General features: G+C 38.3%; 1 protein-coding gene across 4 annotated transcripts in view; it reads right to left on the bottom strand.

Moving 5' to 3' along the window:
• The window catches only part of PTPRA (protein tyrosine phosphatase receptor type A), a 188,025-nt gene that overhangs the window by 59,429 nt on the left and 110,810 nt on the right, over positions 1-17,786 (bottom strand). For 2 of the 4 annotated variants that reach the window (XM_061210014.1, XM_061210013.1), the window contains 3 exons: positions 12,984-13,062; positions 11,176-11,517; positions 4,047-4,073 (listed from right to left, as the gene is read on the bottom strand). In XM_061210014.1, coding sequence (XP_061065997.1) covers positions 4,047-4,073; positions 11,176-11,517; positions 12,984-13,056 — 442 coding nt within the window. In that variant the 5' untranslated portion in view covers positions 13,057-13,062. Of the gene's footprint in view, positions 1-4,046; positions 4,074-11,175; positions 11,518-12,983; positions 13,063-17,786 lie in introns of those variants that run through there. The other 2 variants (XM_061210015.1, XM_061210016.1) reach the window with 2 other exon arrangements.

Here is a 17,786-nt window from a genome sequence, read left to right as displayed (position 1 = left end):
GTCCAAACCTCTGGGATGAACCCAATCACTGTTGTCTTGGGCCAAATTACCATTTGGAAACCTTAATTTCTATTGCCCATCCATCTTCCCTAGGGCCTCCGGAGTTATCTTTCTAAAACAAAAATCTGACCATGTCACTTCCTTCCTTCACATCACCAGGAGACACCCTGAGCTCAATGCACTGCTGCTGAGGCTACCTCTGACCACTTCCCACCTCATGCACGTCAACCATGCACAGCTCCTCAAACACATGACTGGCTCTTTCATGTCTCCTTGCTTTTACCCTGTCTCGTAAGTCCTCATTTTCCACAGTTACTATATTAAACTGCCCCAAACTCACCTTCATGCCTCCTTCCCACTCCCCAGGTATAGTGAGCCTTTTAAGCTCTCCTCATAGCACTTTGTATGGTATATCCAATAGCACGTAGCTGAGTGGGCTCTGATCTTGGTGTTCACACGTTTCTTTCATGAGACAGGGAACTTTTTTTTTTTTCTTTCTAGAATCCTCAGCACCTCATAGGTGCTGAATGAATATATTATTAAAGGTGCTTAGGGAAAGCCATCATAAATGAAGTTCACTTAATAATGTCACTTACTATGATAATCTCAAAATACCTATTTTTAAAAAAAATTTATATTTTATTTATTTTTATGTTTTGGCTGTGTTGGGTCTTCGTTGCTGCACACAGGCTTTCTCTAGTTGCGGTGAGCTGGGGCTACTCTTTGTTGTGGTACATGGGCTTCTCATTGCGGTGGCTTCTCTTGTTGCAGAGCATGGGCTCTAGGCAAGCGGGCTTCAGTAGTTGCAGCACGCGGGCTCAGTAGTTGTGGCTTGCGGGTTCTAGAGCGCAGGCTCACTAGTTGTGGTGCACGGGCTTAGTTGCTACGCGGCATGTGGGATCTTCCTGGACCAGGGCTTGAACCTGTGTCCCCTGCATTGGCAGGAGGATTCTTAACCACTGTGCTACAAGGGAAGCCCCCAAAATACCTCTCTAACAAGAATGCCAACCCCCTTCTAGACTTCAACTCTAGCAAAGTATTGAAAGAGAAAGCCAGGGGGAGCAGGTGATCTGATTTGAGAGCTGAGAAACTTTAAGGAGCCTCTGGGGTGCAACAGAATGTTTACCCTGCCTGGTTCTAGAACTCTGTAGCTCAAGGACTCCTTCACAAATACTAACAGGGTACTAGTCCAAATTTTTTGAAAAAACCCAGTTACAGAAATGATTACATCTAAAATAATGTAAAGTATGGTTAGAATAGTTTTATCCTGTATTCTTGCTATTTAACAAATATCAGTTATAAAGTCTTCATGTGAAAACCCTAATTTAAAAAACTATTAAAATAAAAAGTAAGATGAGACAGGTTTATGCAGAATTTTGTTTAAAAGGTACAGGGCAGAGGATAAGCTAATGTCTACAGTTGTGGTAGTAAACTGCAGTGTGACCCTGCCTTGGAGCGCACCCTTGTTTCCACAGATTCTGAGTGGCTGGCTGAGATTCCTGATCCCCTTAGTCTCCCATCTAATTAACAGTAATAGTAACAGAGTGGTGGTGGTGGTAAGAGTTGCTGAGCAACTGCTATATGCTGACCCAGCAGTAGGCCAAGCACTAGTTCAATGTTAGTTCATTCCTCACAACAACCCTATGAAGGAAATTCTGTTCCCATCCTATTTTGCCAATGGCAAATACCTACCCCACCCTGCTGGTAAGTGGTAGAGAGTCAACATACAAACTCAGGTGGTCTAGCTCCAGAGCCCATGTTTTAACCACATATACTAATGCTTTTGCTGCCTTTGCTCTGACCCCATGGTATCTCATTTCCTCCCTCTACCCAGTACTACTGCCATCACTGTCTCACAGGGGCTGCATGAGAATCTTTATCTCAGAGTCTGTTTCCCCTAGAACAAAACTAATAAAACTGAGATTTAAAACTAGCAAAGACTAAATAACAACTGGAAAGTATACTCATGACCACTGACTTCATGGTGAAGAGGTACTTGGTAGATAATGCCAGAATTGGATTTAATACATTACTATATAGTACACAAATCATCCAAATTAACACCAGTGAAAATGTTTTAAAAGAAAAGCTGGTTACAAAAGAATAAATACTGTATGATTCCACTTAAATGAGGTACACAGAATAGACAAATTTACAGAGACAGAAAGTAGATTAGTGGTTACCAGGGGCTGGGGGAAGGAGAAATGAGGAGTTATTGTTTAATGGGTTACAGAGTTTTAGTCTGGGATGATATTAAAAAAATAAAATAAAAAATTCTGGAGACGGTGGTGATGATTGCACAACAATGTAAATGTACTTAATGCCACTGAACTGTGTAGTTAAAACGGTAAATCTTACATGATTTATATTTTTCAAAATTGGGAAAAGGCTGGCTCTACCAAAATAATTTGGAATACATTTAAAAAATAATACACATGAGAAAATAACTAGTTTCTTCAACTTTGAAAGAAAAGAACCAAAGTTGCTTGCCTCCCGTCCTCTCTTTTTTATGCTTATATGTGCTGGCAATTAAAACACCAGCTATTGCTGTTCAAAAGCATATCAAAGGCCAATGCATAAAAATTTATAACCCTTAATCATCTGCATAAGACATCATTTGCTTAGCAAACCCATTATAATGCAAATGTTTCAAAACAATAGCCTCATTTCTCAAAAAGCACTTGGCTTTAAAATTAGAATGTGATATCAAAATTTATAGCAATACTTCTAAGGATATGCTCTGGTAAAATCATCATTACATATGGGGCTGAGACTGTGTATGCCTCTTCATTTTCCTGTTTGCTCAAAGGCAATTATACAAAATTATTTTTTAAACTTAAAAAGATTTATTATATTAGTATGTCACAATTAGCAATAATCTAGATAATTAAGGTAATTTATTTCTTTTTAATCATAATACTGAAACTACTCACATCTATATTCGTCAGCTAGGTAAAACAGGGATAATATCTGGGGCAAGAAAAAGGCTGAAGAGTAAGAAAATACACACTAAGTAGAGGAAGGAATCAGAGATCTTAAGTTTAATTTTGAAGGCTACCACTTTGACTTCTGATTTTATTATAAGATTGGTTAAAAGAGCAGTTTTAGGGAGCAAATATAAGTATCTATTGCAACATAAATCTATTAAGTTCTACATTTGATAGTGAGAATCTGGTTAGTGAAAGTGAATAGCAAGGGCACTACAGTAATCAAATCTAGTTCTTGAGTTTAAGAAAGCGAGAGCTGGAAAATCAAGGGAAATCTGTACACAGTATGATAACACCTCACTGTTCCTCACCAAACACAGTGGCAGATGGGCAACACTTTGGGTTAGAGTATCTACTTTTCTTTCCTTTCTTAAATTATAGTTGCTGTACAGAGTATGTACTTTTCTGATTCAAATGCTCCCTACTTAATGGGACTTCATAAGCCTTCAAGTGTTCCATTACTTATGCAGGAAAAATTGTGCATGGTTAAATAACGGAATCAGAAAAAAACAAAACAAAACAAAACACAAGAAGCCTGATTTGATAAAATAGGAAATCAAGATGAGAAAAATTGCTTCACAGATTAACATTTTCCAAATTTAAATGCAATGATCATTTCTTAGACCATTGGATAATCTATCTTATGCTCTTTGATGGTAGCCTTACTGTTGTCCTAAGAGAAATATGCCACTTCTACAAGAGTACCCATGTATTCTATTCTCTGGTGAACAGGGATTCTGCAGTCCTGCTTAGACCACTGACATAACATCTCCAGTCATAGGGACGTTACACATGACGGCTGAAAATCCATAAAGTCCATATAAAGTGACAAGAGGTCAACATTTTATAGACTAGGGGAAAAAACAACATCTACATTTAAAAACGTAATGAATACTTATTTCTGTTACTCTTCTCCATGAGGTTAATATGGAAACAACTTAAGGAAAAATAAACATGTAACAGTCAGAGATGCACAAGGTTACCACAGACTGAGCAGAGGAAACGCAACAAATATTGTACACTGTAAAAAGGACAAGAAACATAAGGTGAATGGCTCACCTCTTCTGTCCTTGGAGTCAGAATTACCTGTGTAATAAGTAAAAAAAATAGAAACATTCACTCAGATTAAAGACAAACATTATTATTCAATCTAATGTAAAACAAAATAAGCTCTAGGAATATGGATACTTTTCCCTTTGTGTATGTTGGAGCTACAATGAGGCACCCTCCAACAACTGGGAAATAAGACTGCCCAGATTCACTAAACTTTTATCGATGGTTTGTCCTTCTCCCTGAGTACAAAAACAATGCAGCATCAACATTCATAAAAAATACAAGAATGCCAAGAGAAATATAAACACAATGGTACTTGAGGTCTTTATGTCTTTTTAAGCCATTAAAATGCAACAGGGCAAAATTAAGTTAAAAATATAAAAGACCTAAATGATAATAGATAATAAAATCTAAATGGCATAGACCAAACTCTGTATACTAACAGAGAAAACCTTTTCAAAGGCTTATGAAATATCCACAAGCCCTTATAAATTCCTCGTAGTAGAAACAGTACAGACAATATCTTTTATCATGATGCAATAAAACTAGAAATTAACAAAGAAAACACTTGAAAATTAAAATCAAAACCGAACTGCAAAATGCCTAAACAAATAACAAATCACACTTGCGGCAGAATCTACCGACACTCCCCCAATATCAGTCTCTTCCTCTTCTTGCCTTTAGTACAGAACATCCCCCACTTTTAGCTGAGCACAAACCTGTCCATTTAGAGACTACATTTCTGAGACTCTAGGTGCAATCATATGAAGAGTTCCAGTCAGTGTGATGTGAACAAAAGCAATGAGAGTAACTTCTGGGTCACACCCTTTGGAAAAGAAATTGTTTGTAACTATTTCCTCTGTTGCTCCTTCCCAGGGGCTGGAACCAGAACCCAGTGATGAGAGCCATCTCTTGACCAAGCAGATGAGGGCAACTGTCAGGACCAGAGGCACAAGAAAAAAGGAATTTGGTCTCTGATGAGGCAAAGCCCCCCTGTCTACTTCTGGAATGTGAAAGGGGAGAGAAAGACACGTCTGTGTCTTAAGTGACTTAAGTGGTCAATGAATTTTGGTATGTCTTTGTCAGAGTAGCTTAGACCACTCCCTAACTAATATAACTACCTACAGGAACACTTATAGGATATGCCTAAAGCTGTGCTTATAAAAAATTCATAGCATTAAATACATATTAATTAAGAATAAAAATAAACAAATGAAGCATTCAATCCAGGAAGATAGAAAAAGCACAAAATAAATCTAAGAAAAGCAGAAAAAATAAGAATAAAAGAAATTAATGAAATAAAAAACTGAAAAATGACAGAACTAATAAATATACAATAGCAGGTTCTTTAGAAGAAAAAAGCAACAAACCATGAAACAGATAAATGGTTAGTCAACCTAAATAGGAAAAAGGACTTAAATATATAAAATAAGAAATAGTCACAGCTATGTAAGAAATTAACCCTAAGGGATGACTTTTCCTCAAATCTATTTGAATAATTTTGAAAATCTAAATGAAATGCAAAATTTTCTAGGTAAACTTCAATTCTTTCTATGAAGCAAAACAAAACACTGACAAACAAAACTTATCAAAAATAGCATGCATACAAAGGAAACACATATACCAATCTCATTTAGAAATAACTTAGAGGGACTTCCCTGGTGGTGCAGTGGCTAAGAATCCACCTGCCAATGCAGGGGACACGGGTTCGATCCCTGGTTCGGGAAGATCCCGCATGATGTGGAGCAACTAAGCCCGCACGCCACAACTACTGAGCCTGAGCTCTATAGCCCACATGCCACAACTACTGAAGCTCGCATACCTAGAGCCTGTGCTCCGCATCAAGAGAAGCCACCACGAGAAGAAGCCCGTGCACCGCAACGAAGAGCAGTCCCTGCTCTCCACAACTAGAGAAGGCCCACGTGCATCAACAAAGACCCAACGCAGCCAAAAATAAATAAAAAATTAAATCTTTAACAACAAAAGAAATAACTTAAAATATCAATGAAAAAATTCGAAATAAAATAATATCAAATAAATTGCAACAGTTCATTCAAGAAAAATACAAGACCAAGTGGAGCTATTTTTGCTGGAATGTAAATAGTTCAAAATTAGAAAATCAATTAATATGATTCACCGAAGCATATGATAAAAAAAGAAAAAAACCCATACTGATCTTGCTCATTGATGCTGAGCTGGCAACTGGCAAAATTTAACACCGCTTCTTGACATAAGTACTCTTTAAAACAGGAATGAGTCAATAAATCCTGAACACGATAAATATGTTTATCTCAACGCAAGAGTCAACACCATGTTTAATGAAAAACGACTGAGATCATCCTCCTTAGAGTCAAGTACAAAACAAGGTTATCTACTTTTACTATTATTTCCTAACTTTGTTCTAGAGGTATTCACCAATTCATTTAAACAGAAGAAAAGAGATCTAAAAATTTGGAAATTTAAAAAGAGATATTTGCAGATGAGATGATTTGAAAACTTATGATAATTGAAGAAAATTATGTCAAACACAAAGGAAATTAATTAAGATGATCAGTATAAAATATATTGTATGTACAAAAATCAATGGCCTTATGTTGTACAGCTAAAACTAAAACAGTATTATATGTCAATTGTACCTCAATTAAAAAAAAATAGGTTTCATAGCCCCAACAGCAACCAGTTAGAAGATACCATATTCCACCTATACTAACAAAAAACAAAAACAACAAAACAAAAAGAAAAACCTTCGAAATATGTAGAAATAAGCTGAACAAAACACGTGCAACACTAGTGGTGAAAATTTTAAAACACTTCCAAGAAATACAAAATAAAAGACTTCAGCAAATGGAATACGCTGCATTCTTGGATAGGAAGAATTAAAAATATCAATTGTCCCTGTTAATCTATAAACTTAACATGATCTATAAAAACTTTTTTCCAGCTATACAAGTTGATTATATAACACTTATGAAGAAATATAATCAAGAATTGCTAGCAAAATTCTGAAAAATAAGATTAACAAGGGATGACTCATCTTATCAGACATTAAGTATTTTATAAAGTTACAGTCATTAAAACAGTGGGGGGACTTCCCTGGTGGCGCAGTGGTTAAGAATCCACCTGCCAATGCAGGGGACACGGGTTCGATCCCTCGTCTGGGAAGATCCCCCATGCCACGGAGCAACTAAGCCCGTGCGCCACAACTACCGAGCCTGCGCTCTAAAGCCCACGAGCCACAACTACTAAAGCCCGTGCGCCTACACCCCATGCTCCGCAACAAGAGAAACCATCGCAATGAGAAGCCCGTGCACCACAATGAAGAGTAGCCCCTGCTCACGGCAACTAGAGAAAGCCTGCACGCAGCAACGAAGACCCAACGCAGCCCAAAATAAATAAATAGATTAATTAATTAATTAAAAAAAAAAAAACCCAACCTTAACATTGGCTAATAGGGCAGACTGGATAAATACATCAAGGTAAAGCCATACAATGAGGTAGCCCCTTACTATAATATAGAAAAAGTATGATAGGCTAACTGAAAAAAGTAATGTGTAGAAATGTAGACAGTACATTTGTTATCTGTGTTATAAATGGAAGAAAAAAGGTATGTATGTGTGTGTGTGTGTATATATATATATATACACACACTTGCTATTTTAGAAAAGTGAAAAACAAACTCAAAGCAAAGGTCAATAGGAAAGAAAAATTAAGATTAAAGAATTAATTCAGGATATGTCCAATATTCAAATAATAAGGATTTTAGACGAACAGAACAGAGAAAATGGAAGAGGGAAGAACATTTTTGAACCAATACAAGAAAAATTTCCAGAACTGAAGGACGAAAGTTCCAAAGCTCCTATCCCAAAATAATTAATGAAAGAAAAAGACCCACATCAAGACCCATTTCTATGAGATTTCAGGGCACCAATGATGAAGAGAAGATCTTTAAAGACACACAAACAATTAGGAATCAAGATAGCAGTAGAATTCTCCAAGCCTGGGAATTAGAAGTCAGTTAGGACAATGCTTTAAAAATTCTAGGGAAAAAAAATATCTCCTCAAAATCTATACACACCCCTAAAGATATTTTTAGACATGTAATTCCTCATGCAATTTACCTCCCATGGACCCCTTTCTCAGGAAGCTACTGGAGGATATGTTCTACCAAGTGATGGGGTAATCCATGAAAGAAGACAATATGGAAGCCAGGAAGCAGCAAAGGAAATTCCCAGAATGATAGAGAAGGGAAATCCCAGGCTGACACTTGAGTAGCAGCCCTAGTGATCAGAAAAAACCTAGGCTTCAAAAAAAAAAAAAAAAAACACCCTAGGCTTCAATAAGACAATGACAATGGAGGACTCAGGAGGATGATCTCTAGGTAAAAAAGAAATAAACAGATTATCTAATAGGTCTGACTTTATGGAAAACTAACTGTATTACAAGGCTATGGAAAGTTTGGGAAGAAGTGGCTTCCAATAGCAAAAAATAAAATGTAATTATTAAATCCAGAAAAAAATTGTACAAGAAAGAAAAAATAATCACATCACAGCTCAGCATGGAATAGTATTACATAGTCATAGTAATATAAAACATCAAATAGTGATTTTTTTAAAATTTATTTATTTATTTATTTATTTATTTATGGCTGTGTTGGGTCTTCGTTGCTGCGCACGAGCTTTCTTTAGTTGCGGTGAGTGGGGGATACTCTTCGTTGTGGTGCACGGGCTTCTCATTGTTGTGGCTTCTCTTGTTGCAGAGCATGGGCTCTAGGTGTGCGGGCTTCAGTAGTTGTGGCACGTGGGCTCAGTAGTTGTGGCTTGCGGGCTCTAGAGCACAGGCTCAGTAGTTGTGGCGCACGGGCTTAGTTGCTCCGCGGCATGTGGGATCTTCCTGGACCAGGGCTCGAACCCATGTCCCCTGCATTGGCAGGCGGATTCTTAACCACTGCGCCATCAGGGAAGCCCCTCAAATACTGATTTTACCAAAAGTTACGATGTAACAATTATGGAAGGATTGATAAAATGGTGGTGACACGGCGGATGTGGGGTTTCAGGCTGTAACACCTGATGTACCATAAAGTTTTCCTTTTACTGATCTTGTATAAGAGCCACTAGTGAAAGGCAGTCTCAGCCTCCTCTGAGACATGAAATGTGTTAACTGTATAGTAACTGGTTTCTCAGCTATGGCATAATTTGGACCTACAGCGGATTATATAAAACTCGATTCCCTAACAGCAGTGTGGAGAGACCACAGAAGTGAGAAATAGGTCTTACTTGCTCCTTGACAGCTTTCACATCTAAGGCAAATTATTTAACCTCTAAGGTCTTACATCCAGCAACTACTAAAAAGAGATAATTACTCCTGGTCATCTCACAGAATTGTTAAATGAAAGACAGTACAGAATAGAAGAACATAGGCCGTGAAGACAGTCAGTGACAGTCTCACCTTTTCCATTTACTACTTCAGCTTGTACAAGTTATTTTGCTTTTCCTCTCTAAGCAATGGCCATAATTTACAGAAAGAAATACATTTTTACACCATTACTCAGTATGTGTTTGTGTATAGCTGGAACAAAAGTTTTACAAAATAATATATGTAACATGAAAAGAATAAAAATGGAAGAGGACCATCCACACACACACAAATTTGTGGTGGCTCACTAAACTGATTTCAAGAATCGGTCATGACCTGTGCTTTGAAAAACACTGTAAAACTCCTTTACCTATAAAACATAAAATAGAACCTACTTAATAGGATCCATAGGATACTTCACAGGAATTACTTCTATAAAACTCGTAGTACGATGCCTAACACTTAAAATTAGTGCTTACCATATGTAGGCCCCATTATAAATGTTTTACCCATATTAACTTGTTTAATCCTAACAGCTCCTTTATGAAGGAAGTACTATCATCATCATTCATTCTTATATACTGATGAAGAAACTGAGGTAAAGAGGTTAAACAGACTTGCCTATTGTCACACAGCTAGTGTATGGCAGAGTTAGGATTCAAAATCAAGTAGTGTGGCTCAGCAGATTGTGCTCTTAACTGCAAATGCTGCATAACCTTTATAGTAGAAAATATGGGATTAAAGCTGGCAGGTGCAGGGTCTGAGTTGTAAGGTCTAGCTAAAAGATGTCATCAGCAAATGAGATTCAATTCAGTAAATATGCCCCCCAGGAGCCATATGTGATTCCACCTGGGGCACTCACCTTCTAACAAGGAAAAAATATGAGCCAAGGGGATAAGACCAAAGAAGAGTAACAGTGATTTGTGCTAGAAAAGGAATGACAATTATATAGCTGTCAGGGAACAATTATTTCCTTTACTACTCACAGAAGCCCTTTGAGGGACCCCCTCCAGTCCTCGGAAATTTGCCCTACCCCACCTGGTCTCAGATTCAGGTCTCTGATTCTATCTTCAAAGCCACTTCCACTTCAACCAGTGATTGATTCAAGAAGAGAAGTGGGCTGGGCTGAGGCCCTGAACAAACTGGCAGTGTAACTTAACTGTTTCCCTGAATTCCTCTTCCTAACTCTACTCCTGGCCACAGGCCTTCCACTCTTATCTAATGGTTATAGACACCCAGATCCCTTCTCCTTCCCATGGTCTCCATGGATCCCTTCCTTTTCAAGGCTAATACTATTACTCAGTTTCACTATCCTTTCATCTTCAGTCTCTCGCATCATCAATTAGCTCTCCTCTTTCTCTTATATTTTCAACCTTCTTCTCTACCATTAAACATGATTAAGTCTCCCCAGTCTAACCAGGATCCCATGCAAAGCAGGATAACCTCCAGAATCTATCTTCTTACCTCCTTTTTTTTTTTTTTTGGCCACATGGCACGCAGGATCTCAGTTCCCTGACCAGGGATCGAACCTGGGCCCCCTGCATTGGAAGTGCAGAGTCTTAACCACTGGACCACGGGGGAAGTCCCCTATCTTCTTTCCTCTTAACTCTGTGTTAACCAGATATTCCTGAGAATCCCCTATATCTAGGTTTCGTTACTTTGTGCTTGGGCGATTTTACTTATTTCAAGAAATTTTACGGCTAGAAAACACAAACAAGAACAATAAAAGGGTGAACAAACTCAAAGAGGAAAAGAAAGAACAAATAGAAACCACCTCTAGTACCTGAAGGAGGAAAGGTTTCTGGAGTGGTTGCTGCAGTGCTGGCATTCCCCTCCCAAGGTTCTGTTCTGGTATCTGGGAACTGGTTATCTGGAAGCCATGTTCCATTTGGTGAAACTGCAGTGACTACAGAATTGGTGCTTACTGTTCTTGTGGTCCCATTATCAGAGTCTGAAGAATTGACAGTGGTTACATAGGTGGGTCCCAGAGTTAGGCTTGGGCTGAATGTTGGTGCCAAGGAAGGAGAAGTTACCGAAGAAGTAGGATTTGAAGTTTTGGTCTCTTCTTTAAGTGATTCTGCTGTAGATGCTTTAGTAGATCTTGTAACGCCTACTGAAGGTGAAACTACAAACACGAAAAAACAAGAAAACATCACACAAAGAATTTGAGAGCTCAACAGTATGAGGCACAAAGCAGCAAACCCTTACTACACTCTCAAACACTTGGAGACCAATGAGCAGATACACACACACACGTACACACACACACACTCACACTCTTTTATTATCTTTTTTAAAAAATTGAAGTATAATTGATTTACAATGTTGTGTCAATCTCTGCTATATAGCAAAGTGACTCAGTTATACATATATATACATTCTTTTTTAATATTCTTTTCCATTATCGTTTGTCCCAGGAGATTGGATATAGCTCCCTGTGCTATATAGTAGGACCCTGTTCTTTATCCATTCTAAATGTAATAGTTTGCATCTACCAACCCCAAACTCCTAGTCCATCCCTCTCCCTCCCCCTCTCCCCCTTGGAACCACAAGTCTGTTCTCTATGTCTGTGACTCTATTTCTGTTTCGTAGATAGGTTCATTTGTGCCATATTTTAGATTCCACATATAAATGGTATCATATGGGATCTGTCTTTCTTACTTCACTTAGTATGATAATCTCTAGTTGTATCCATGTAGCTACAAATGGCATTATTCGTTCTTTTTTTTTTTCATTCTTTTTTATGGCTGAGTAGTATTCCATTGTATATATGTACCACATCTTTATCTGTTGATCGACATTTAGGTTGTTTCCACGTTCTGGCTATTGTGAACAGTGCGGCTATGAACATATGGGTGCATGTATCTTTTTGAATTACAGTTTTCTCTGGGTATATGCCAAGTAGCACATACTCTTCTTTTAATGCTGAATCCTTCCCTCACTTCCAAAGGATTACTGTCTAATGGAGGGAGAAACTGGATTCTTTACTTAGTTCCTCAGAATCAATATATGAGTCTTAAATAGCAACCGTTTTCTTTTCTTTTTTTTAACTTTTCAGGAATGAATACATAATCTCTTTATTTAAAGTAGTATACGGTATATAGAACACTGCTGAGCATAGCATACACTATAACCCAGAGATGTGCAAAGACATTTTACTATCACTTTTTTTTTTTAATTTTTATTTACTTATTTATTTATGGCTGTGTTGGGTCTTCGTTTCTGTGCGAGGGCTTTCTCTAGTTGTGGCAAGTGGGGGTCACTCTTCATCACGGTGCGTGGGCCTCTCATTATCGTGGCCTCTCGTTGCGGAGCACAGGCTCCAGATGCGCAGGCTCAGTAATTGTGGCTCATGGGCCTAGTTGCTCCACGGCATGTGGGATCTTCCCAGACCAGGGCTCGAACCCGTGTGCCCTGCATTGGCAGGCAGATTCTCAACCACTGCGCCACCAGGGAAGCCCTACTATCACTTTTAAGTAAAACTTTAATATTTTTTCTTTCTTCAGTACCACCGAGGCCTTCAAATTTGGGTCATTAAACATAAAACCAAAATTCTATTCCAAATACTAGTCTTATCAAATGGCACTTTACCTATGGTAGTGTTGTTGGCACCAACATGTATCAGACCACTGCCAAGCAAAACAAGAAGGAAACAGGAATCCATGTTGACCTGGAAAATAGAGAGCCATTTTAGATAGGGTCCCATTATACTGTAACTATGTCCAAACTACTCACCAAAGGAGTATTTTGGGCAAACTCTTCCTAGCTATTAAAGTGCACACACAGGACCAATGATCTTTTGGGAGTCCGGTAAGCACAATTCCCCAGGAATCCAGCTACTTAATTGAATCTTTACACAACTATAAGTAAGAGCAGTAGTTCTCCACCTTGGCTGTACTTTAGAATCACTCAAAGAACTTAACAAAAAAAAAATCCCTGTGCCAGACTACATGTCTGGGGGTGAGAGGTAGGTAGCAATCCGTTTAAAAGCTTCCCAGTTAATTGCTATGTGCAGCTTTAGTGTCTTCAGAATGAGAAGTATGGAGAAGGTAGGTTGACTGCATGAACGTACTGCCCTCCAAAGCAGACATTATACAGCTGTTCTCAACCTTTTATTTCACGTCAAACCATATCAGAGGGCTGTGGCACATTCCCATTGGTAGTAGTGGCTCATTCATCCATTCAGATGTCTATGCCCTATACTAAGCTAGGTACTAGGGAAACAATTAGGGAGCAATACACTCAGAGGTCCCATTTTCATGAGACTCACAGCCTAGAGGTAATTTAATATGGTAGTGACTCTCCAAGGGAATCAGAACATGCCTCTCCAAGGGGCACATGACAATCTCTGAGGGAGCGTGGAGAAATGCAGGTGGTTTATGCACATCCCAGGAGTTTGCCTCTGGTACCAGTAACCATGCCTAGCAGGGAATTGGGTTCAGCCAGTGGCTTTCCCAAGGTACAGCCATGCAAGATTTGACCAGTTCCCCACTCTTCCCCCCGACCATTATCCAAAATTGGGAAAGCATACAATTCCCTCCATAAGGGTTAAAAAACAGATTGGAAGGCTGATTATTATGTATGTATCCATGTCTATTCTTGATAAACCAATAGGACATGGTTTTAGGAAAAATAACAATGTATTTGCGGGGAGGGGGTTAGACCATCACCTCATTCCATATATCAAAATAAGATCCAGATGGGCTGAAAAATTAAATGCTTACGAACACATTTTAAGAGGGAATAAATGAAAATGTGAGTTCAGAGTGAGGCAGGATTTTCTAAACATAAATGCAATGTAAGAAATCACAAAGGAATAAATCACAAAGGTAAAAATGGAATATCTGACAATAGAAAAAAAAAAGCTACAAAATATAAAAGAAATCAATCATAAACAATGTTCATGGATAGGAGGACTCAATATTGTCAAGACGTCAGTTCTTCCCAACTTGGTTTATAGATTCAGTGCAATCTCAATCAAAATCCTACCAAGCTATTTTGTGGATATCAACAACTGGTTAAGTTTATATAGAGATGCAAAAGACTGAGAATAGCTAGCTCAATACTAGCTAAGCAGAGAGAGCAAAGTTGGAGGCTTACTGTAAAAGCAAATAGTAATATAAAAAAGCAAATAGTAATCAAGGCAGTGTGGTATTGGTGAAAGAATAGACAAATAGACCAATGGAACACGAGAGAGAATCCAGATATAGACCCACATAAATATAGTCAATGGATCTTTTACAAAGGAGCAAAGGCAATACAATGGAGCAAAGATAGTCTTTTCAAAAAAATGGTGCTGGAATAGCTCGGCATACATATACAAAAAAAAAAAAAAAATCTAGACACAGACCTTATACTCTTCACAAAAATTAACTCAAAATGAATCACAGACCTAGATGTAAATGCAAAAGACTCCTGGAAAATAACATAGGAGAAAACTACATGACCTTGGGTTTAGCAATGACTTTTAAGATACAACACCAAAGGCAGAGCCATAAAAAAATAATCAATAAGCTGCACTTCATCAAAATTAAAAACTTCTGCTCTGCAAAAGACAATGTCAAGAGAATGAGAAGACAAGCCACAGACTGTGAGAAAATATTTGCCAAACACACATCAGGTAAAGGACTGCTATCCAAAATAAAGAACTCTTAAAACTCAACAATAAAAAAACTATCAACCCAATTAAAAAATAGACCTGAACAGACACCTCACCAAAGAAGATACACAAATGGCAAAAAAGCATATGAAAAGATGTTCAGCAACATATGTCATTAGGGAATTGCAAATTAAAACAATGAGACACCACTACACACTTATCAGAATGCCCAAAATCCAAAACACTGACTACATCAAATCCCGGTGCTTCTGCGGAGCAGCAGTAACTCTCACTCATTGTGGGAATGCAAAATGGTGTAGCCACTTTGGAAGGCAGTTTGGTGGTTTCTTACAAAACTAAACATACTCTTACCATATGACCCAAGCAATTGTGCTCCTTGGTACTCAAAATAGAACTCAAACTACTGATGGGAATACCAATTAGCCTATAATAACAAACTCCTTTCCAGAAAGATTATACAAGAATCTTAAAGGTGCCCACATTGTTTTCTGACCCATTTCCAAGGTTCTATTCTTGAGTATATGTAAATAATCTGAAACTCAGATTAAAATGATATGGAGCTATTCATTAAGTGGAAAAATACAAACAATCCAAATACCCAAAAATAGGGAAAATAGGGAAAAGTCAGTAGTATTACGCTGCTATTCAAGACAATAATTGTTGCTATTCGATATGCTATATTCGAAGAATTTAAGAAAGTGGAACAAGCCCATCATTTTTAAGCTTAAAAAAACCCGTCAGATCAAAACTGAATATAGGGACTTCCCTGGTGGTGCAGTGGTTAAGACTCTGTGCTCCGAATGCAGGGGGCCTAGGTTTGATCCCTGGTCAGGGAACTAGATCTCACATGCATGCTGCAACTGAGTTCACACACCACAACTAAGGAGCCCGAGAGCTGCAACTAAGGAGCCCAAGAGCTGCAACTAAGGAGCCCGAGAGCTGCAACTAAGACCTGGCACAACCAAATAAATAATAATAAAATAAGTAAATAAATACTAAAAAAAAAACCCTGAATATACCATTTGATCTCAACTAAATTTATGTATGTATATGAATGTATATGCATGAAAGTAAGACTGGAAGGAAAAATCTATAAACATTTTAGCATAGCATTTTTTGATTTTTATTTTCTTTATATTGTATTTTATTTCCAAGATTTTTCAAATAAGAAGCATGATATTTTTCTAAATAAAAATAATCAATAAAAGTAAGTTAAAAAGAAAATATATTTCACTACAAAGCATGAATATAAGAAGCAAAACTAAAAGAAGGAAACTGCAGAGGAAAGTGAAGTGAAAGAATTCAAGGAAAAGAACAAATGCACACTGGATGGCAAGTTGGAGAGGATTTGTATGCATAAACTAGGGAGTGAGAGGCATGTCAGAATTTAAGAAGAGCCATGTCAGTAACAAGGTATATCCATGGACCACAACCAGGAAAACCATCGTAAAGGCCTCATTCTTCCCAGAGGATATAAAGACCCTCAGGTAAATTCCTGTGACTTCTGACACCCTGACTAAACTGCAACCACACCTATGCTTACTTTCCCTCCTCCAGTCTCCAAGTCTTTCATTCCAAGTATTCCAAAGCTGCAAAGTCAGGAAGTACAGTTGAGGCTTCCTCAGTCCTCTAGGATGCCATATGCAAACCATTTTTCCTGGAGTCTGCTCTAATATGCCCTGTTCTTGAGGGCTTTTTTGCCTTATGATTTCCTGGCACTCACTTGTCACTGAAGACACTGCATTGTGGCTCACAGTTTTCTTCCCATTCCAAAGTCCTGATATTCTCCTGGAAGATTTTGTTTCAACATCTTTACAGATGACAGCCACAATTCACATCCAGACAAGTGTCTGAGTTCCCTGACTTCCTCAACTCCAATGACTTTATACCTCCACTCCACTGGGGCCAGTCATGACAATGGCTGCACTCTAGATTTTGTCAGCACCAGGAAAAGCTCTCATACTGAATCATACTTTCCCACTCTCCAACCATACTCCCTTACCCTTGCAGTTCACACTCTATTATGTCTACTATACCTGCACTTTGACCTCACCCAGGCTTTCAGTCCCTTGAACCTCTAATTTTCTTTCCAATATCTCTGTTCTGTCTTTATGTCCTTCTCTACTCAACCAAGAAAACTTGGTGTTAGCTCAATCACTACCTTGCTAATATCCTAAATTCTTTTGCTACGTTGTTCTTCTATTACACCTACATGGGGGAAATATTCCCCAACCCTGAACTAATCCAACTGTCAGCGCTACACCTGGACTGCTAAATGCTCCTTAAGAAAATCAAACAACCCATAAGGTTAAGATCACTGTTTCTGCCTCAATGGAACTCTGAACACTTTCTGCAATCTTTCTATATTTCCCTACTCAGCTCTCTCTCTAAGGCTCCAGTGATTTCAAAGAACCTCCTCTCCTCTCCAACCATCTCCTCTCATATCCTTGGCTGTTGGCCTTGCCTTCACTTCAGAGATAAGAGAAACCACTAGACTGGGACACCCTTAGCTACCAGTCACCTTATTTACAAATTTCTTCCTTCTCTGCAATTCCTCCCAAGAATCTCAGTCCCTTAGGAACCTTGTCCCGTAGATCCTCTAACACCATCTCCCAGCTTTAACGCCCTTTCATAACAGCGTTTAAACACAATTAAGAATTTCTCAAAGAAAAGAACTGCTTTTAATCTATATCAATGCTCCAGCTAGCATTCTCTCTACTCCACTTCACAGCCAAATTTCTAGAAAGAGTTGTCTCCACGGCAATCTGGCTTCT

The sequence above is a fragment of the Eubalaena glacialis genome, chromosome 13 (assembly GCF_028564815.1).
Source record: "Eubalaena glacialis isolate mEubGla1 chromosome 13, mEubGla1.1.hap2.+ XY, whole genome shotgun sequence".
NCBI lineage: Eukaryota > Metazoa > Chordata > Mammalia > Artiodactyla > Balaenidae > Eubalaena > Eubalaena glacialis.
This window is presented reverse-complemented; position numbering and strand designations above follow the sequence as displayed.